Below are 23,645 nucleotides of genomic sequence, written 5' to 3'. Positions count from 1 at the left end.
AAAATACTTGTTGATTTTACCTACAGATCTACAGATCACGTTTACAAAATTACGAACATGTAATCATCGATTCCCCATTGAAACAGGTAGATGGCATAATATTGAAAAAAATTAAGAAAATGTACACTGTATGACTCTAATAGTATTGGGGATGAATTTCGTTATATTTTAGAATGTAAACATTTTGTAAACGATAGAAAAATGTTTTTGTCCAAGAGATATTATGAAAACCCTAATATTATAAAATTTAACGAGCTCATGAATACTTTTAATGTAGAAAAGCTAAAAAACCTCGTTAAGATTTATGAAGAAAATTTTCAAAATCTGTTCCTCCAGAAACAAACCTTAACAACCTACTGTATTGTAAACCTAACTTTTTTATCATTATTACTTCTTTTGTACATGTGATCTATGACTGTTTTTATGTACATTTGTATATACTTATTTTGAACCTCAAATACCAGTGAATTGAGTTGAATTGAAGACGATGGTTACTAGTTCTAAATTTTATAAGAATAATTCTAAATTTTCTAGATAGCGTATTTAAATATTTTTCACAAACAAATGTTGTTTTAAGAATTCTGTAACTGATTCCTTTACTGGAGTTGTTGATATCACTGTACCATTTTTTAAGAAACTGATCTTTAAGCTTTAATTTGAATAATTGAAGCACTTATCCACTTGACATTGTAAAAATCTTGATCCATCCAAATATTACTCGTTCTTGTTGTGTTAAAAATTTAATGTATAAATTAATGATATCCATGGATTGTTGGACTGGTTTTTGGTATACCTATTAAACAAATGCTTATAAACAATACTATACAACTTGTTATCATTTCCATACATCAATCTCCCCCAAAATGATATCATTCTTGTAAACATACCTATGTAAAGAGGATAACGTCCAGTTTCTCCATACACCATAAAATCTGGAGTACTAGATTAAAGGTTTAAAATATATTTCAATAAACGTAAATGTAAACGTTCGGTTATATCAACATTTTCAAAAACCCATATTTCGCACCCATGTAACAGGACAGGAGTTACAACTTTGTCGAACAAATCAAGTTGATAGTCAAAAGATAAATCATATAATCGTATTTTTCCTTTGTTTTTATAAAATGGTTTTACAATACCTATTAGCCATTTCTCGGGCACTATTCCAGAGTCGTATATAGGTAGGACAATAGAAATTGTATTACTGATATGTTCATTAACAATGCAATCACTTCCGGGTGATTTGTTATTTTTAAGTTCTTTAACAAACATAAAAATTTCGTTTTGCGTAATTGGACAATTAAGGATTTCATTATATCCAGAATGTTGTGTCTCCATTTCGCCGGATGTAAGAGTGTCCTCTGTATCGACATCGTAAAGATTTTTTAAAAAGTTATAGAGATCTCCTATATCTCCTATATCAGCCGCACAGTCGCTGTTTTTTTGTTGTGGCTATTCAATATTTTCCAGCATTCATTAGTATTATTAATATATTTAATAATATAATATATAATTTGAAGTTTTACTCCGTGTCATATGTCTATGTATAAGCACTCATTCTTATAGTGCTAATTACTATTGTTTATTATTTTTATCTATATCATTTATTCATTATTATCAAGAGTCAAGAATTAGGCTACGGATTGTTCGAGTATAGTTTTTGGATTCCCAGAAATTATCCATACCGACCTAAAGTTCAAATAAAGTGCTTTTTACCATATAGAGCATTTTGGTCGCATTGTCGCCGGATATATAAAGAGACACGTTATTTTCCCCGGTGATATTTCAATGTATTTCCGTGACTTACCAGCGCATTAATTATAATTGATCTAGATCTCCCTATATCATAGTACAAAATGTATATACAATAGGATAGGAATACAACGGAACATACAGAACTGCTTTACCCCCATGGACCCTCGGATTCTCCTCCTAGCCACCCTGTGTCTGGGCGTGGCCATTGCCGTACCCATAGCAATGCATGATATTCAGAGTAAGTATATGCTAATGTCAACTTGAAGATTCAAATCCTATTTAAGTTTTTAAAATTTTCCGTTTTAAGGTAATTCCATACTCATAAAACTCTCTGATGAAAGGTGAAAAACAGAACTGATTTCAATTTAATAGACTTTAATTTCATCAATTATCAGAAAAAATATACATGTCAGCACACTGTTTGAGATGTCAGATAAACATGAACTAAAGCATAATTTAGCATCAGAAAACCGTACTCTTTTTGTTAAAAGTAGAATATTTGTAGGCAGAAACCTGTTTATCTTTTTTAAATTTATTGTCAACTGTGTCAGAAAAGTAAAACTATAAACACATTTTAAAATTAATTGTTGGGATAAGAAAAATTATAGCATTTAGACATACAACTGAGAGAAAAGTCAGAAAAAGAGTTATTCCCCCTTAGCATAGATAAAATGTATAAAAGATTGAAAATTTAGGATAAAATCAAGCTGCGAAAATATCTTGAACTTAACAGTAATTCTAGTTACTTCCATGTGATTTTATTAACATAAAATATATAAAACTATCTTGCACAAATTTAAAAGAATTCAAAGTTTTTCAATAAAGTATGACATCACAGAACACTTGATCTACTTTAAAACGGTTTATGATGTTGTATATAAAAGGTAACTTAAAACGCAGGAAAAATGTGTCAATTTGTCAGTTTTATGTTGTAAATCTTAACGAGAGAGAGAGAGAGAGAGAGAGAGAGAGAGAGAGTTCTTAAAACAAGTTTCTCTATTAATGATAATGCATACAACATATACAGTAGTAATATTACATGTTACTTATAGTTATTGACTTTATAATAAATAAATTCATAGACATGCATTTACAAAGTAATTGCAAATATATAGTAGATAACGTTAATATACAGTATAAAAAGATATATAGTAGATAACGTTGATATACAGTATAAAAAGATATATAGTAGATAACGTAAATATACAGTATAAAAAGATATGTAGTAGATGTCGTTGATATACAGTATAAAAAGATATATAGTAGATAACGTTAATATACAGTATAAAAAGATATGTAGTAGATAACGTTGATATACAGTATAAAAAGATATATAGTAGATAACGTTGATATACTACAGTATAAAAAGATATATAGTAGATAACGTTAATATACAGTATAAAAAGATATATAGTAGATAACGTTGATATACAGTATAAAAAGATATATAGTAGATAACGCTGATATACAGTATAAAAAGATATATAGTAGATAACGTTGATATACAGTATAAAAAGATATATAGTAGATAACGTTGATATACTACAGTATAAAAAGATATATAGTAGATAACGTTAATATACAGTATAAAAAGATATGTAGTAGATAACGTTGATATACAGTACAAAAAGATATATAGTAGATAACGTTAATATACAGTACAAAAAGATATATAGTAGATAACGTTGATATACAGTATAAAAAGATATATAGTAGATAACGTTGATATACAGTATAAAAAGATATATAGTAGATAACGTTGATATACAGTATAAAAAGATATATAGTAGATAACGTTGATATACAGTATAAAAAGATATATAGTAGATAACGCTAATATACTAGAGTATAAAAAGATATATAGTAGATAACGTTGATATACAGTATAAAAAGATATATAGTAGATAACGTTAATATACTAGAGTATAGAAAGATATATAGTAGATAACGTTGATATACAGTATAAAAAGATATATAGTAGATAACGTTGATATACAGTATAAAAAGATATATAGTAGATAACGTTGATATACAGTATAAAAAGATATATAGTAGATAACGTTGATATACAGTATAAAAAGATATATAGTAGATGTCGTTAATATACAGTATAAAAAGATATATAGTAGATGTCGTTAATATACAGTATAAAAAGATATAAAGTAGATGTCGTTAATATACAGTATAAAAAGATATAAAGTAGATGTCGTTAATATACAGTATAAAAAGATATAAAGTAGATGTCGTTAATATACAGTATAAAAAGATATATAGTAGATAACGTTAATATACAGTATAAAAAGATATATAGTAGATAACGTTAATATACTACAGCATAAAAAGATATATAGTAGATAACGTTGATATACAGTATAAAAAGATATATAGTAGAAAACGTTGATATACAGTATAAAAAGATATATAGTAGATAACGTTGATATACAGTATAAAAAGATATATAATAGATGTCGTTGATATACAGTATAAAAAGATATATAGTAGATGTCGTTAATATACAGTATAAAAAGATATATAGTAGATGTCGTTGATATACAGTATAAAAAGATATATAGTAGATAACGTTGATATACAGTATAAAAAGATATATAGTAGATAACGTTAATATACAGTATAAAAAGATATATAGTAGATAACGTTGATATACTACAGTATAAAAAGATATATAGTAGATAACGTTGATATACAGTATATACAGTAAAAAAAGATATATAGTAGATAACGTTGATATACAGTATAAAAAGATATATAGTAGATGTCGTTAATATACAGTATAAAAAGATATATAGTAGATGTCGTTAATATACAGTATAAAAAGATATGTAGTAGATGTCGTTGATATACAGTATAAAAAGATATATAGTAGATAACGTTGATATACAGTATAAAAAGATATATAGTAGATAACGTTGATATACAGTATAAAAAGATATATAGTAGATGTCGTTGATATACAGTATAAAAAGATATATAGTAGATGTCGTTAATATACAGTATAAAAAGATATATAGTAGATAACGTTGATATACAGTATAAAAAGATATATAGTAGATAACGTTGATATACTACAGTATAAAAAGATATATAGTAGATAACGTTGATATACAGTATAAAAAGATATATAGTAGATAACGTTGATATACAGTATAAAAAGATATATAGTAGATAACGTTGATATACTACAGTATAAAAAGATATATAGTAGATAACGTTGATATACAGTATAAAAAGATATATAGTAGACAACGTTGATATACAGTATAAAAAGATATATAGTAGATAACGTTGATATACAGTATAAAAAGATATATAGTAGATAACGTTGATATACAGTATAAAAAGATATATAGTAGATAACGTTGATATACAGTATAAAAAGATATATAGTAGATAACGTTGATATACAGTATAAAAAGATATATAGTAGATAACGTTAATATACTACAGAATAAAAAGATTTATAGTAGATAACGTTGATATACAGTATAAAAAGATATATAGTAGATAACGTTAATATACAGTATAAAAAGATGTATAGTAGATGTCGTTGATATACAGTATAAAAAGATATATAGTAGATGTCGTTAATATACAGTATAAAAAGATATATATAGTAGATAATGTTGATATACAGTATAAAAAGATATATAGTAGATGTCGTTAATATACAGTATAAAAAGATATATAGTAGATAACGTTGATATACAGTATAAAAAGATATATAGTAGATAACGTTAATATACAGTATAAAAAGATATATAGTAGATAACGTTGATATACTACAGTATAAAAAGATATATAGTAGATAACGTTGATATACAGTATAAAAAGATATATAGTAGATAACGTTGATATACAGTATAAAAAGATATATAGTAGATAACGTTGATATACAGTATAAAAAGATATATAGTAGATAACGTTAATATACTACAGAATAAAAAGATTTATAGTAGATAACGTTGATATACAGTATAAAAAGATATATAGTAGATAACGTTAATATACAGTATAAAAAGATATATAGTAGATGTCGTTAATATACAGTATAAAAAGATATATAGTAGATGTCGTTAATATACAGTATAAAAAGATATATAGTAGATAACGTTGATATACAGTATAAAAAGATATATAGTAGATAACGTTAATATACAGTATAAAAAGATATATAGTAGATAACGTTGATATACAGTATAAAAAGATATATAGTAGATAACGTTAATATACTACAGCATAAAAAGATATATAGTAGATAACGTTGATATACAGTATAAAAAGATATATAGTAGATAACGTTGATATACAGTATAAAAAGATATATAGAGGATATCTATATTGTGTGATTTTATATTTGCTTTATCCAACGAGTTTAAATGGTGTATATATTCGCGAGGCTTGCCGAGCGAATATAACCATTTCAACGAGTTGGATAAAGCAAATATAAAATCACACAATTATAGATGTTCTATTTATCTCATACAATTTGATTTATATTATGAAGCTTTTGAGACAGTCCCTTGTATGACCCAAATTGTTTTTTTCTTCAAAGATTAAAAACGATGATGCAACGTTGTGTTATGCGGCTATTGTGACCTTGCGCAATACAATTTAGTACGTCATTCCTGAGATAAATCTAACTGTTTTAATGTAAAGTTTCACTGAAATAAACCTTAAAATAATTTTTTAGCTCTAGATAATTTTTCTTAGAGCTTATTCACTTGATTAAATGGAAATTCCGATTAGAAGACTTGAATAATCAAGTTTGTTGACATAGGCCTACACAAAGTTGCGAATGCTCGTTAGTTTGAATTGACTCGAACGAGGAACAGTTGTTGATGCATGATGTTTATTAAAACAAACACTAGGCTAGCCTTATGATTCAAAATTGAAAATAGTGAATAAGGATGCTTACTGGTGGTGGAATAAAAGTCTCATGAAACATTATTTCGGTAAGTTCTTGTATATAAACACAACCAAAGCGCTCTGTTTTCATCGCGTCGTCAGGATGAACTCCTTGATAGTTAACATAATTTGTAGTTTTATACATGCGCGGATCTAGATGGGGGGGTCGGGGGGGGGGGGTCCCGACCCCCCCCTGGAAAATAAAAATTTATTAAATTTACATAGTAAAATTATCGCGAAAATATGCCTCGGACCCCCCCTGGCAGACACAATTATCCTTCGGACCCCCCCTGGAAAAATTTTCTGGATCCGCGCATGCTATAAACTTCACAAAGCAAATTGAAAGTTGGAAGTGGGCTAAATTTATCAAAAATCTTGACAAACAAGAAAAAAAGGATCTTGTGGTTACGGTTATGAATAACTTTGCAAAAAAGGTGTGGTGGGGGGCTAACCCCCCCCCCCCCCCACTCACAATAGCCCCCCGGTTCCGACGCCTGTGCTACGCAGTTATGTGTTTTCCTTCATATTTGTAATTTAAATCTTTGACAAAATCTATTTTATATCAATTTTTGTAGAAGTAATAGTTATGTTAAAAGTACTAGCAAATCTTCGAATATACGTCACTGAAGCTTTGAAGCGAGGGGCTGTGTCAAAAGTAGTTCCGACCGGAAGTATTTGATATAGCATCACCCGTGTGATATAGCAAAGGTTTACCACACGGGTAATATACACCACACGTATGAGATAAATAGTAGATAACGTTGATATACTACAGTATAAAAAGATATATAGTAGATAACGTTAATATACTACAGTATAAAAAGATATATAGTAGATAACGTTGATATACAGTATAAAAAGATATATAGTAGATAACGTTGATATACAGTATAAAAAGATATATAGTAGATAACGTTGATATACAGTATAAAAAGATATATAGTAGATAACGTTGATATACAGTATAAAAAGATATATAGTAGATAACGTTGATATACAGTATAAAAAGATATATAGTAGATAACGTTGATATACTAGAGTATAAAAAGATATATAGTAGATAACGTTGATATACTAGAGTATAAAAAGATATATAGTAGATAACGTTGATATACAGTATAAAAAGATATATAGTAGATAACGTTAATATACTAGAGTATAAAAAGATATATAGTAGATAACGTTGATATACAGTATAAAAAGATATATAGTAGATAACGTTGATATACAGTATAAAAAGATATATAGTAGATAACGTTGATATACAGTATAAAAAGATATATAGTAGAAAACGTTGATATACAGTATAAAAAGATATATTAGATAACGTTGATATACAGTACAAAAAGATATATAGTAGATAACGTTGATATACAGTATAAAAAGATATAAAGTAGATAACGTTGATATACAGTACAAAAAGATATATAGTAGATAACGTTGATATACAGTATAAAAAGATATATAGTAGATAACATTGATATACAGTATAAAAAGATATATTAGATAACGTTGATATACAGTACAAAAAGATATATAGTAGATAACGTTAATATACAGTACAAAAAGATATATAGTAGATAACGTGGATATACAGTACAAAAAGATATATAGTAGATAACATTGATATACAGTATAAAAAGATATATTAGATAACGTTGATATACAGTATAAAAAGATATATAGTAGATGTCGTTAATATACAGTATAAAAAGATATATAGTAAATAACGTTGATATACAGTACAAAAAGATATATAGTAGATAACGTTGATATACAGTATAAAAAGATATATAGTAGATAACGTTGATATACAGTATAAAAAGATATATAGTAGATAACGTTGATATACAGTATAAAAAGATATATTAGATAACGTTAATATACAGTATAAAAAGATGTACAGTAGATAACGTTGATATACAGAATAAAAAGATATATAGTAGATAACGTTGATATACAGTATAAAAAGATATATAGTAGATAACGTTGATATACTGTATAAAAAGATATATAGTAGAAAACGTTAATATACTACAGTATAAAAAGAAATATAGTAGATGACGTTAATATACAGTATAAAAAGATATATAGTAGATGACGTTAATATACAGTATAAAAAGATATATAGTAGATAACGTTAATATACAGTATAAAGATATATAGTAGATAACGTTGATATACAGTATAAAAAGATATATAGTAGATGTCGTTAATATACAGTATAAAAAGATATATAGTAGATAACGTTGATATACATGTGTACAGTATAAAAAAGATATATAGTAGATGTAGTTAATATACAGTATAAAAAGATATATAGTAGATAACGTTGATATACAGTATAAAAAGATATATAGTAGATAACGTTGATATACAGTATAAAAAGATATATAGTAGATAACGTTGATATACAGTATAAAAAGATATATAGTAGATAACGTTGATATACAGTATAAAAAGATATATAGTAGATAACGTTGATATACAGTATAAAAAGATATATATTAGATAACGTTGATATACAGTACAAAAAGATATATAGTAGATAACGTTGATATACAGTACAAAAAGATATATAGTAGATGTCGTTAATATACAGTATAAAAAGATATATAGTAGATAACGTTGATATACAGTATAAAAAGATATATAGTAGATAACGTTGATATACAGTACAAAAAGATATATAGTAGATAACGTGGATATACAGTATAAAAAGATATATAGTAGATAACGTTGATATACAGTATAAAAAGATATATAGTAGATGTCGTTAATATACAGTATAAAAAGATATATAGTAGATAATGTTGATATACAGTATAAAAAGATATATAGTAGATAACGTTGATATACAGTATAAAAAGCAAAAGTAAAAAGGAATTTAATTATTAGATCTTCCAGACTCTTTAATGAACTTTTGAACTGCTGAAAAAATAAAACAGTTTGTATTGTAAGACAATTGTCACTACCCCAAAGAAGCAAACGTGGGTTAATTTAAGTTGTTTCTTCAATCCTATTAAAAAGTAATTCAAAAAGATTGTTTCTAGCATTTACAAAATTCTTGCATACAAAGAAAAAGGGATAAACATCCTCCTTTTGACCACAAATACCATTGGGTGATTCAATAATGTTTCTTCTATACAGATCATAGTTCAAAATACAGTTGTGTCTCAACTTGGTATGTAAAATATTAATAGTGCGTTTACCAAATGAAAAATATTTTGTAGGTTGAGAAATACTTTCAGTAATGTTTTTCTTGAATATGTTGAGAGACGTTGCTTCCCTAACTTGTAATTTGAGAGAATTCCATTTCCGAATGGTGTCAGGTACAAAAGATTTTTTGTAAAGATCTAATCTGCTGATTGGAACACTATGATTTTCGCTATTTCTTACGAAATCGTATAAGTGCCACTTTGTATTTTTTTTTTTTAAATTCCAACTTTAAAGTTGGATTTTCCCACTTTAATCTTGGAATTTCCAACTTAAAAGTTGGAATTTCCAACTTTAAAGTTGATTTTTCCAACTTTAAAGTTGGAATTTCCAACTTTAATCTTGGAATTTCCAACTTTAATCTTGGAATTTCAATTCAACATATTTGTTTATTGTTCAAGATTATCATGCACATACTACCGTATATGTATGTGTTAACTGAACATTCTTCAGCACTTTACAATTTGATTTAGACTTGTTCAAAATTGATCAGATTCAATTATACCTATACATTGCACTATAATTTTAATTGTTAATTTGTAACTATTCTTTAAATAGAACTATTATTATCAGACACTCAAGCCATCTACTTGGATGTTTAATATGTATTGAACATAAATCATTTAAAAAAATTAATAAAATCATCAAATGTGCAAGAAAATATAAAAATAGAATTGAGGCCAAAAAATTTTATAGAGGCCAAATTTGAGGCCAGGCCATTCCAATGGGGCCGGGCCAGGTTTTAGAGTATGCCGAGAATTATTTTTTAGTATTTTGAACAACACCTAGGTTTTTAAGCATTCAGTGACTGATTGAATTTGAATGGAATATGAGTATTTGGCAGCGAGCGCGCGAATTTAGAGGATGTAGTAAAGTTACTAAAAACATGCCTCGATCAGAACTTTTGCAAATTTAACAACCCCTCCTTCCCCCGAAAAAAAATGGATCCGCGCAGTGGGAGGATTTACAAAACGCAGAACTATGCAGTTATCGATGGGATTTCACGCACCTACATACATGTACCTTAAACCGACCCACAGGCTCTCTGTCATAGTGGATATAGACATTATTACTAGGTCCACTCAATTTGTAATAGTGATAGTTTTAATACATTACGCTTTGTATGAAGCGGGTTCAGCTACTCATATCATGCATATACTGAGTTCTATTTATGACATTTTTTGCTAGGGAAGGAAGTTTTAGTTTGATCAGTGAAAAAAGATAATGCAAGTAAACTGGCATTTTGGAAGCGCTTTGCACAGAAATTGTATGTTATGATTGATCCTTCAAAAGTTCAGTCTACTGACAATAGGTCAAAACCAAAGACTGTCTTTTCCAAACGAATGATTCATCCTCGGAGACACAGTTTTTCCAATAAAGACAATTTTACAATATATCACTGCATAAGTGAGATGAAACTGTAGCACGCTATAAGTACCTAGTGGACGGTCAATGAAACCGTAGAACGCTATAGGTACTTTGTGGACGGTCAATGAAACTTAGTACGCTATAGGTACCTTGTGGACTTTCAATGAAACTGTTTTTTACAATTACTGTACAAGTAACTTAAGTTATCATTTCAGGAATATTCATATGTGCATTTGCAAAGAAAAAATATGGAAAGCGTATAAATAAGACTGCTTTTGCTAAATTATCACTAGAATTAATCCTTGTTTTATACCTTTTGTCACATATACGACTGTAGAGAAGACTTTAACCTAATATAAATATACATGTAATTAAAGATTTGCTTTTAGTTGAACGGCTCCTACAAGCTCTTTTATAGTGTATCGTGCATGTAGAGGAGTGAAATTACAATTAGTCTCATTTTAATTAGATTGACAGTAAACAAAAACTAAGAAAAACCACTGAGCAACCAAAGACTGGGAAAAAAATTTACAGAACATTCCATACTGACGAAAAAACATATTTCAAAGTTATTAATAATACATGTATAGGTGTTTTATTCTTAACTAAAAAAGGTCCCTCTCTCTCTACAGTCACCTTCAACAACAGCGGCTTGGTGTGGCGGGACTCCAACAAGATACCACTGTACGATAGATACCAGGGCAGGGTCTGGGGGTGTGGGCGGATGTGGTCCCTCACCCCCTGGAAGAAGTTCACGCTGTTCTCCGAGGGGCAGGTGGCGGGCCGATCCTGTGGGACGGAGTTCGTGGTCAGTGAGACCGGCAGGTGTATGAACAAGGTCTGTGTCGGTCCGGAGATTCTACACATCGACAAGAACGGGATAGAGATCAAGTTTGAGAACATGTACAAGAACGAAACGGTAAGGTCTGGACAATGAAGTGTTTGATTGAAAAACTGCACCGTTGCAACACAAAAATTTACCGCATTTTTTTTTCGAATGCACCAATGCACAATAAAGTATGATCATAGTGCGTAATTCTTAAAGTGCTTTGTAACAATGCTTATTTCAATGAGTTTATCTAGATCTGCTTAATCAATAAAACCAAACACAGCAGCTAGACCCAGGGACACACACACACTCTCTCTCTCTCTCTCTCTCTCTCTCTCTCTCTCTCTCTCTCTCTCTCTCTCTCTCTCTCTCTCTCTCTCTCTCTCTCTTATATCACGACATTACATCTTCCAGAAAACCATGAGCCACATCGACATGACGATGCAGACCAGGTGTTTCTCTGGTAAGAGCCTGATGTTCACGGTGACCACGGACACGACCATCACACTGCCCTCCAACGACTTCAGATTCAAGTTCATCGTGTACGCCGACTGTTCCGGGGTTCCCAAGGACGTCATCATGGAGTCAGATAAAGGTCAGTATGATCATAGAGAATCCTTGTTCCGCTGTAGCCAAAACTGTAGTATAATAACGAATGGGGGAAATTTGGAGTTTTTACTTTAAATTACTGTAAAGTGTAATATACTTTATTTCACTCGGTTCCTATAGATATATCTATTTATTTATTTATTCACCAATCAAGGGCCCGTGGGGGGGCATATACATTAAAAAAAAATATCATGATTATAACAAATAATGAATGAAATAATAGCCTAGAATGTTCAGGTTCATATTACAGGTAACATTAAATTATTACAATTACCGGTATTACAACATGTTTTATTATACTTTCATGTTAAATTCTGAAATCTGATTGGTTTAGACGCAGTTGATAATCCGTTCTATTACCCTCAGCGTTAGCAACACACTTGGCAACGGGTAACACAACAAATTGTTACATGCGCGTTAATTATGCGCGTACGGTTCGCCGTAGAATTCGCGTCATTTCTATGTAAAAGCAGTAAAATTTTCTCTAATAATAAGATATTCGGTATAATAAAATAAATAGTGCCTGTTTGGGAGGATAACAGTTGAAATTGACACCCCTCGAAAACCATTGTCAACCTCCGCTTCCCCTCGGTTGACAATGTTTTCTCGGGGTGTCAATTTCAACTGTTACCCTCCCAAACAGGCACTTTTTATATAGTGTTATTTCTTTCTCTTAGTTACTACAACTATTACAAATGATAACGTGTGTATTACAATGACTAGGGTGTAACTGGTTACAGAGATCACAGATTTCTTTGCGCTGTTGCGATATGACTTCTTCTAGATCAGCATTTGTTTCATGTAAATTTTCATTTTCTTCCATTTGATGTTGTATGGTTTTGTGTTGATGGTAATTTCATCACGTAAGTCATCTATAATATGTTGTTGTTCGGACAAAGAATACTCTAAATCGGAATTACGAAAGTGCAAATCGGATAATTCTTCTTCTTGATCCTCAAAAATCTGAAGTTGATGGTTATTCTTCTGCGTTAGCGCTTGAATCTCTTCGGACGCCATTTTGTTTATCTGTTTGGATGCGTCGAGTTGTATCTGTAGCTCTTTTAATTCTTTTCCGGTGTAATGAAGAATAATGACCGCCGTAGAATAATGACCGGGGGTCATTTTTCGACCCAGAATAATTGGATTTTTCTGAAGAAAAATGACTCCCGTAGAAAAATGACCCCCGCTGTAAACAAGAATATAAATTGGTTACCCCGTATCCAAGATACGACTTTTAAAATACTTGAATTTTCACTCTGTTCAACTGATTTTGAAGTTATAAACACCGAACTTAATAAATCGCTGTATATAGTTTTTCATATCCGTAGCAAGCACACACAAAACACTTTTACATTGCCACAAATTGATTGTTAGCAGTTACTTCACTTCTCTCTTCAACACACGGCGGGAAATGACGCAAATAAAGAAAAATTCATACACAATGAGGATATTATGTGATAATTAACGAACAATAATCATGAAAGAATAATTGTTGTAATAATATAAGCAATATTCATTGGTGAATGAATTGTCAATCGAGAATGATACATGTATATATATTTTTATGACAAAAAAATAAGCAGGCAGGTAACATAGTAATATGAATACTTCTTATTTACATTTCTGGGGGAAAGTGATTTTTAAAAATCATTTTGTGTTAGTTTTGTTTTCCTCTACGTACTACATGGACATCGATATTCGAAACATTTGTTGTAATGTTGTATTTGTTATCATGAATAGACTTTATTCTTTTAGAGCAAATGTGTGAAGAATACCTGGCTATAGTAAATCTTAATAGATAATAAACACTTATCGATTACATCGACGTCATGGCGGCATATCTAAGGTTTGAAAATTGCATTATCCAAAACAGTGCAGGCAATGGGAGCAAGCAATATCAAGATTTTTCATAAAAAGATAAACCAATGCATGTTTAATGTGTCAACATTTACAATTGATGAACATGTTATATAGGATGTATATGCAACAGTGAGCAAGAGTTTTCAAGTAAAAGGGATGTTGACCATGCACGTGTGTGCATGGTGTAATCCTGATTTAAAAATAGATTGCCATATTTGAACGGTGCGAGGCAGGGGTGTCAACGGAACAAGTTGTTACACATTGCTATTACGGTACATGTACAATACAAGTAATAATTGATGTTGGATTATCATCACTGACAACAAATCTTATTTTCAATTCAAACATATATGTATTCATGTAGCTGGAATATCTACTCGAGGAACTCGAGGAACAAATTCGCCGATGCGGGGTGTGGCCCGATTTTCGATCAATTGGGCGAGTTCATTCATCTTGAAAATGGTGTAACTCACGTCTTGTACTAAATGTACTTTAAACAATTACAACTCAAGTGTGTATATATGTTAATTCGATACATTTCTTCTGAAACACTCGATCCAAAGTTTGATATATGTAGTTGTTGCAAAACAAATGTCAAAAAATCATTTGATCCCCTCCAAATGGATCTATGCCAGTGGATGAGTTCATTCAAACCATCGGAGATCTCAGCTGCTGCGTGAATGGTAAAGCAGGGCTTCGCGCCATAATATGTCTTATCCATAATTTTTGCTCGCCGAATAGTTTGACTAGTTCAAATAGGGATCATAAGAATACTCCAGAGCACACCGTGTATGTGTACATATCACAGGCACGCAGCAGTTGTGGCGGATGGGCTACCTCCCCCACTTTTTTCGCAGCAGACATGCACTTTTCTTAACTTGACTTATTAAGAAAATGGCAATGCCATGGGTGCCCCCTACCCTCTACTTTTGTCGGAGCATGTAATATATGACACTGAAAATTTTAAATTTAATTGATTTGAATTGAAGTTACAATGAAACTACCCGCCCCCTCCAACCTCGCCCCCTCACCACGGATAAGGATTTTCCTTCATGATTTTGAGAAATATGAAAAATATTTAGATATTTTACCCCTGAAATTCAGAAAAATTCTTGGCAAATTTCGTACTTCAAATCTACCAGTTGAGCTGGGAAGATGGGAGGGTATCCCATTAAATGAAAGATTTTGTCCTCTCTGTAATACAAAACGTACAGCCGATGAATTTCATTATATTTTAGATGCAATATCACAAGTCCGGAACAAGTTTATAGACAACAAAATTTCAGCTAGACCTAATGTGTTAAAATTTTCGTATCTTATGACAACATGTAACATGGAATTGCTGAGAAAATTGTGTATTTTTTAACAAAGATATACGAGGTAGTCTGTCCTCCATGAGTTACACTTTGTATAACTTTTCCTAATTCTAATAACCTTATATTAATGTATGTTTACCTCTGACCAATTTATATGTATATTTTAATGTTATTTTTGTACTCATGTACCATATGTTTGAAATGGTTTTAAGCGAATAAATTAACTGACCTGAGAATCCCCCCTATTTTTTAATTGCTTGTCAAGATTTTTTAAATGAAGATGATACGTGCTTGAATATCCTTTCCTATTTCCTTATTATTTCTCAATATAACAAAAACAATTTAAAAATTGAAGATGATACGTGCTTGAATATCCTTTCCTATTTCCTTATTATTTCTCAATATAACAAAAACAATTTAAAATTTGATTGTTTTATTCTCCGCTTTCAAGCACTAGATCAAAGAAAAAGGCTGAAATTTCTTCTTAAATGATAAATGTGCCGTTTATGAATTTATGACCAGCAGGCTATCTTTTTAAAACTGAATTTTAATTTTCGCTCATCGATGCATGCATGCTTCCATTGAATAATTTTGTTTAGTCAGGCAAGCTTTTTGGTAAGCTATTACTTGTATTAAGAAGAGATTGTTTCTAAAAGCGTTGATAAGGGGTTTGGGATAATATAAGGGGGGTTATATCCCCCATTGATTTTGATCACACGAACTGTATTGCATCCAAAGTTGTCAATGCTCATAAAAACTACTGATGCATTAATCATCGTGATAATAATTAAGGCATGCTGATGATAAAGTAAAATATATTTTCTGTTCGAGTACTCTCAGTACTTTGACGAATTTCCTTATTGGTCGTTAACTTCTACTGGCTAGTGGCTGCTGTCAGTGCCTGCAAACTTCAGCTTGGTTATAACGCCTAACAGTGGAGTAGACTTTTCAATTTTGGTTTCATCATTAATTCTGGGTGATGCACTTGCATACCCAGCAGTTTGTAGTAGGGGAAAATCGTCAATGCAAGTATAATTCATGAACAATATCGAGTCTACTCTTTCATCGCCAATAAACAGAATTTTGTTTTATAGTGTCTTGTATCTCGAAATAATTTTAATGTGTTGTCACTCATAATAATGATATTATGCGAAGATGCGAAGGCGAAGCGCAAAGATGAGAAAGCGAAATTGCGAAGGCGAAGAATCGATACTAGTATTGTGTGGAGTATATATTGATTGGGCATAGCCAACACTGGTAAACATATGTCACATGTACACATTGAATGGCCTAGCGCATGCGTACCAATAATAGGATGGATTAATCGGAAAACCTGGGCAAGTACGCAATCGCAACTTCTCGGGCCTTTCCGGCAAGCTCGGAAAAACACCTCAAATGTATTAGCATCACCGGATGTTAGAATTTTATACAAAATGGAGTCGCTTCCCATTAAAATAAGTATCGGCTAGACAGTCTTGTATGTCGCTATTTTGTTATATTTTAGTGTATATTGTTTAATACTTTAATGAAGTATAGCTCACATTTCAACAGATCGTAAAATGTGTTGTATTTATATCAAGTTTTATAAAAAGGGGGTTTTCATGGACGCCTAGGTAATACATTCGAGGTGATTTCCGAGCTTGCCGGAAAGGACCGAGAAGGTGCGATTGGGCAAGTACGGTGCCTCCATCAAATTCTATGTAATCGACACAGACTTGCTGAATGCAATAAAAAAAAGGCGAAGATGCGAAGGCGAGAGTGCGAAGTTGCGAAGGCGAAGGAGCGATAGTAGTATCCTAGTGGCCCTATCGGAAAACCATATATACATGTAAATGTAATCGTTAAGATGACAACCATACCCTGATGCAATACCTCAGTATCTTGTTATAACGAAAGGATTTTTATTTTCTAGATATACCCCTTCTTTCACTTTAAGTTTATTTGAAAATGAATTATAATTTATGTAACTGTCTGTTAACTGCAGTAAAAATTACAATATTGTAAAGACTATTTCACAAATATAAAAAAAATATACTGAAAAACTTTAATCTATAAGGGGGTCATTATTCTTCAGGGGTCACTTTTCTTCATGTAGAGCGTGCTCCTTGACACTTATTCTTCAGGCAAAAGGGTCATATTTTTCTGCGTAGAATAATGACTGGGGGGGTCATTATTCTACGTCGAAAAATGACCCCCGGTCATTATTCTACCGGGGTCATTATTCTACGTTACACCGGAACTCTCTTGAAGCGCGTGCATTTTATTTCTGGTCGAAATTAATTCACTTTGCATTTGATTGAACTGGGCAATCAAGCCTAAAAAGTTGTCCAGTGAATCTTTTAGACATTGTTTTGTTTGGACAAGTTCGTGTTTGAGAACAGCCGAATAGTCCATCAAATTACGTAGGGCCGAATTTCTGACGTTGTGGAACGGAAGTTCCTTCAGAAGTTGTTTCTGTTGCGAATACTCTTGGATCCTGGATTTACCACGTACCTGGTGCGATTTTGATTTCTGTGCTCTGCGAACAGTGCAGGTTCTGGCGAAGTGTCCAGGCATGCGACATCTGAGGCAAGTGTTAATGAACCAGGGTCTATGTTGTTTGGAATTGGGGGGAAAGGTCCAAGACATCCAAGACGGCCGAAATCGATTAGTGTCCATCGTCGTTTAGTTGTAGGGGAACTCGGTTGCTGGTTAAGTACGGGATCTAGCTACTGCAAGGTATATGCAGCAGCCCCGGGCGTTGTAATTACCCTTAGGATTCATCCTCCAATTGTGACCGCGTAGATTTTATGGTGTTAGAGAATTCGCCTGGATCAGCATTCGTCTTAATGAGTCTTTGATGGCCAGGACATGAAAGGCATATAATTGGTTGAGAATGGTTTTCGAGGGGTGTCAATTTCAACAGTTACCCTCCCAAACAGGCACTATTTATTTTATTATATTGAATGTCTTAATTTTTTAAAGAAAATTTTACTGCTTTTATATAGAAATGAAGTGAATTCTACGGCGAACCGTACGCGCATAATTTACGCACATGTAACAATTCGTTGTATTACCCGTTGCAAAGTGTGTTGCTAACGCTGAGGGTAATAGAACGGATTATCAACTGCGTAAAAACCAATCAGATTTCAGTATTTAACATGAAAGTATAATAAAACAATGTGTTTCCCAGTCACTATTTGTAATACTGCACATGTATATTACCAAAACTATTATCAAAGTTAATACAACATCATACAATAGGTTTTTTATTTATTCATTTAAGACTTAAAATTAAAATCATCATGAAATTACAATGAGTTCATTGCTTTGACGTCTGATGGACTCCAATTCACTTGTATTTACTCTTCTATTGCAACTATGGCACCACTCCTCACTTTCTCTCTCTCTCTCTCTGTAGACTCAGAAGAGTTGTCGAAAACAGCTGAGCTGAAGGCTGCTCAGACGATGAACATGGTCCTAGGAATCGTCACGGCGGGCTGTATCTGTGTGGTGTTCCTCATCATCTTGTTGCTGAATTACTGCTACTTCCGGAACAACCCTGACCTCAAGCAGCACCACCACTCAGGTCGGATCAACGCGCCTACGGTGGATGTATGGCCGGTTTTAAATCTAGAGCTGGTCCATGATTTATTTGAGTGTTTGGTGATTTTCTTGGATTGTTGCTAAATGAACTGCGTTATACTTTTGGAGTTACTTCTTGTAAGCATCAAGCATGTATCAGAAATGAGGGTGTTACTTTTTTCAGAGTTATTGTCAGATGTGCACAATCCAGTTCAAGTTATAATGTTTTCCTTTAAAAGTATAAACACAGGTTTATGCATTTCAACAAACGATTATGAATTGTCAAACAAATGTATGAATATAGATGTTGCAAAAAGATGGGTTATTGATGAAAAGGTCACTTACCATAATGTTGTAGATAGTAAAATATCTCTTATCAATACTCTGGAGGATAGACTTAAATGTTGCACAACTGAACATGTATCTTTGGATTATACTAATAATAATATTGTAGAAGAAACTGGTAATATACTTGTACAAAGTGCAAAAGAAGTTTTTGGTACACAAAAAATGTATTCATATGATAAAAATCCCAAGGCTTTTAAGAAACCATCGTTTACAAGAGAATTCAAATCTGCAAGACAAAATTTTAGAAAAGCAAAAATATTATATAAAAAATATGGTGGGGAAATATTTAAAAATAATTTGTATGAAAAAGAAAGATTATACAAGAGGAAACTAAAACATGCAGAGGGTCACCATAGAACAATAATAAAAAATAGACTAAAGTATTTGCGAACAAGAGACCTGAAGGAATATTGGAAAATTCTCAATACTAATTGTGGTAATAAGTCAACTTGTAATGCTGACTTGAAGGATCTTTTTGATTTTTATAATAAATGCTATAATACTGAAAATGTACGACATGTGAACATATTTTAACTGAAAATGAACTGAAATTGTTACCCGATGGGGAATTTAATAATTTTATTAATCAGCCAATTCTAAGTAATGAAATTAGTAGATGTATTAAAGCACTGAAAAATTATAAGTCATGTGGAATTGACAGGATTTTTAATGAATATATTAAAAACACATGTGACATTATGCTTAATCTTTATGTGAAGTTATTTAACATGATTTTTGAAACTGGAATTATACCTTCACAGTGGATACATGGAAACATTATCCCAATTTATAAAAATAAAGGTAACAATACTGATCCATCAAACTATAGACCAATCACACTAATAAGCTGTCTTGGGAAATTATTTACTTCTATCCTCAATGAAAGATTGACTGAGTATGCAAATAGAGTAGAACTTACTTTAGAAAATCAAGCTGGCTTTCGTAAAGATTATTCGACTATTGATCACATTTTTTCGTCATATTCTGTGATAGAATTATACAAGACATTCAAAATAAAATTATTTTGTGCTTTTATAGATTTTGAAAAGGCTTTTGATTCAGTTTGGCGTGTTGGTCTGTGGAACAAAATTTTGTTGAACACTATTGATGGCAAGTGTTTAAACGTTATTACAAATATGTATAAGGGAATTAAATCTTGTGTAACTGCCAAGGGTTTAACCTCTGATATGTTTCCTTGTACAGTGGGTGTTAGACAAGGTGAAAATTTGTTACCTTTTATTTGGACTCTATCTTGACGATTTAGAAGGATTTTTATCAACAAATGATGTAGAGGGTTTGACATTACTATCATACCAATTAGAAAACAAATGTAATTTATATCTAGGACTTTTTGTATTATTATATGCAGATGATACAATATTATTATCAGAATCTCATGATGATCTTAAATATCAACTTGATGTTTTTCAAAGATATTGTAAAAGCTGCCATCTCAAAGTTAATAGTGATAAAACAAAAATTGTCATTTTTAACAAAGGTAGATCACATGTAGATAATTTATTTAAGTAAGGAGACATTAGTTTAGAAATTGTAGATAATTTTAAATACCTTGCAGTACATTTTTGTAACAATGGATCATTCAATCTCAATGTGAAAGAACTTTGTGAAAAAGCTACTAGAGCTATGTATAGTGTAATAGCCAAATGTAGAAAACACAATATGTCAATTGATTGTAAATTAGATATGTTTGACATAATTGTGAAACCTATTTTACTATATGGATGTGAAGTTTGGGGATTTGGTAATATAGCACTGGTTGAAAAGTTACATCTGAAATTTTGTAAACATATCTTCAACCTAAAGTCTTCAACACCAAATTGTATGGTTTATGGGGACTCTGGACGATACCCTTTTTAATTAATGTGAAAGTCCGCATGATAGCATTTTGGAGTAAACTTGTCTTTTCACTAAATAATAAAGTTTCGTCAAAACTACATTATGCAATGGGTAAAATGAACAGACCCTTGTATAAATTTATTGTTAAAATATGGAATGATTGTGGTCTATCTCTTATTTTTTTTACCAACAAAATGTAAATACCCAGTGGCTAAAGAAAACTGTTTTTCATATACTTCTATAGACCAATTCAAGCAGTCATGGAATAGTGAAATGTATAATTCATCAAAAGGTATCAACTATAGAATTTTTAAAGCCACATTTTCCTTGGAAAAAATACTTATTAGATCTGCCTTCCAAATATCAGAATTTTTTTTGTACTTTTAGAACAAGAATGCTAAATTGCTATAGAACGAAGTAGATGGTATGATATACCTCGTGAAAACCGTATATGTACCATATGTAACTGTATTGAGATAGGAGATGAATTTCATTATTTATTTCATTGTACAGATCGATATAACAATGATAAGAGAGTTTTATACATACTTTCATACTTCTACACACAACCAAATGTTAGCTGTTTAATACTAATAATAAAAAATTGTTGATTAATCCGTGTAAATTCATTTAAGTTATAATTGAGAGAGTAAGCTCTCTAGGATAATCGCTAATCATACTTTTTTTCCCTTTTTTCTTTTTTCCACTTTGTATCGTCACTCTCCAATGCATGCAGTGTATGTATTATATGTTTTATTGTTTAATTGATTTTTCCCAACACTGTAATTTATGCAGTTCAGAGAGTAAAGAAATTGTCATTGTCAATTGTCATTGGTAAAAAGGTCACTGATGGTGGGAAGTTTAAATAAAGATTAAAGTTAGCACAGCACGATCAATGATTGGTGGAATATTAGATTTGACGATTACATTGAGCATTACGCAATCAGTGATTGGTGGAAAATTGAGGTACCTATAACGTTCAACACAACCAATGATTGGTGAAAAGTTTTGATAAATATTATCGTTAATTTACAGTTTTTACAAGGCAAACAATATTACGTTATCGTTCAAATTTATTTATAAGATTCGTCTTTCTTTTCTTTACAGAGGAGACAAGACCATTAAGGAAGTGATGAAGGAGATCAAATAGCCAGTTTTTGCAATTTTGTGAAGATGTAGAAAAGATTTCAAAATTTACGAAGTGGTCTTGACTTTTGTTTTTGTAGTTGTATTTGTATGGATTAATTTCAGAGATTGTTTTGTGTGTAGTTGCCATTCTAAATGTGAATATGTCTGAGTACAATTATAACGTATTTGATATTACAAGAACGGTTATATGTGATAAATACGGACATGATTTTATTTCATGTGTATGATTTTCAAACGATGTGTTATAACAAAGTTGAATTGTATATATACAGTGATATTGCTTTATAGCTGAAATCAGGTAGAAATTTTCGTCATTTTTGACTCATTTCTCTTAACACTTGTTTGTGATTAGAACATTGAATTCATAATAAAAAGGAAAACCGTTAATTACTACCGATTACCGGGACTTTTCATTTGCTTATTTTCACGCTTTTTCGAATCAAAAAGGACATCAGAATTCAGAAACAATCATAAAGCGGTTTTTGAAATAATATCTGGTCAAGCATTAAAGATTGGCAAATGTATGATACTTTATAGATTTTTTCCTATTTAATTATTAATATATTTAAAACACACAATATGCATGCTCTTATATGCTATGCTGATAGAATTGTGATCAGCTCGACCCAAGACGCGTTTGGCATAAGCAGTTTGTTGAAAATGGTGTGCCTGAATTTTGCTGGAAAAATTGTGTTTTAGGGCAACATATTGAAATTTATAAATTTGCTGCAGTTGTATATGGAAGAAGTTGATAATATTTTGGTAAAATTTGTTATATTAATGATTCAAGACGACAATGAGGTAGATATTTTGTTCTTGGAGGTGCGCAAAATGCAGTGTCAGTGCAATCG

At 31.0% G+C, this 23,645-nt stretch overlaps 1 protein-coding gene across 1 annotated transcript; it reads left to right on the top strand.

Moving 5' to 3' along the window:
- Window positions 1-1,823: 1,823 nt before the first annotated feature.
- Window positions 1,824-23,267, top strand: LOC128158421 (uncharacterized). Its single transcript, XM_052821238.1, has 5 exons — window positions 1,824-1,993; window positions 11,895-12,181; window positions 12,506-12,686; window positions 19,277-22,611; window positions 22,753-23,267. Exons 1-4 carry the CDS (start codon window positions 1,912-1,914, stop codon window positions 19,543-19,545), a joined length of 819 nt encoding a protein of 272 aa, XP_052677198.1. The 5' UTR covers window positions 1,824-1,911; the 3' UTR covers window positions 19,546-22,611; window positions 22,753-23,267.
- The last annotated feature ends 378 nt before the right edge of the window (window positions 23,268-23,645 follow it).

The sequence above is a fragment of the Crassostrea angulata genome, chromosome 8, assembly GCF_025612915.1.
Source record: "Crassostrea angulata isolate pt1a10 chromosome 8, ASM2561291v2, whole genome shotgun sequence".
Taxonomy (NCBI): Eukaryota; Metazoa; Mollusca; class Bivalvia; order Ostreida; family Ostreidae; genus Magallana; species Magallana angulata.
This window is presented reverse-complemented; position numbering and strand designations above follow the sequence as displayed.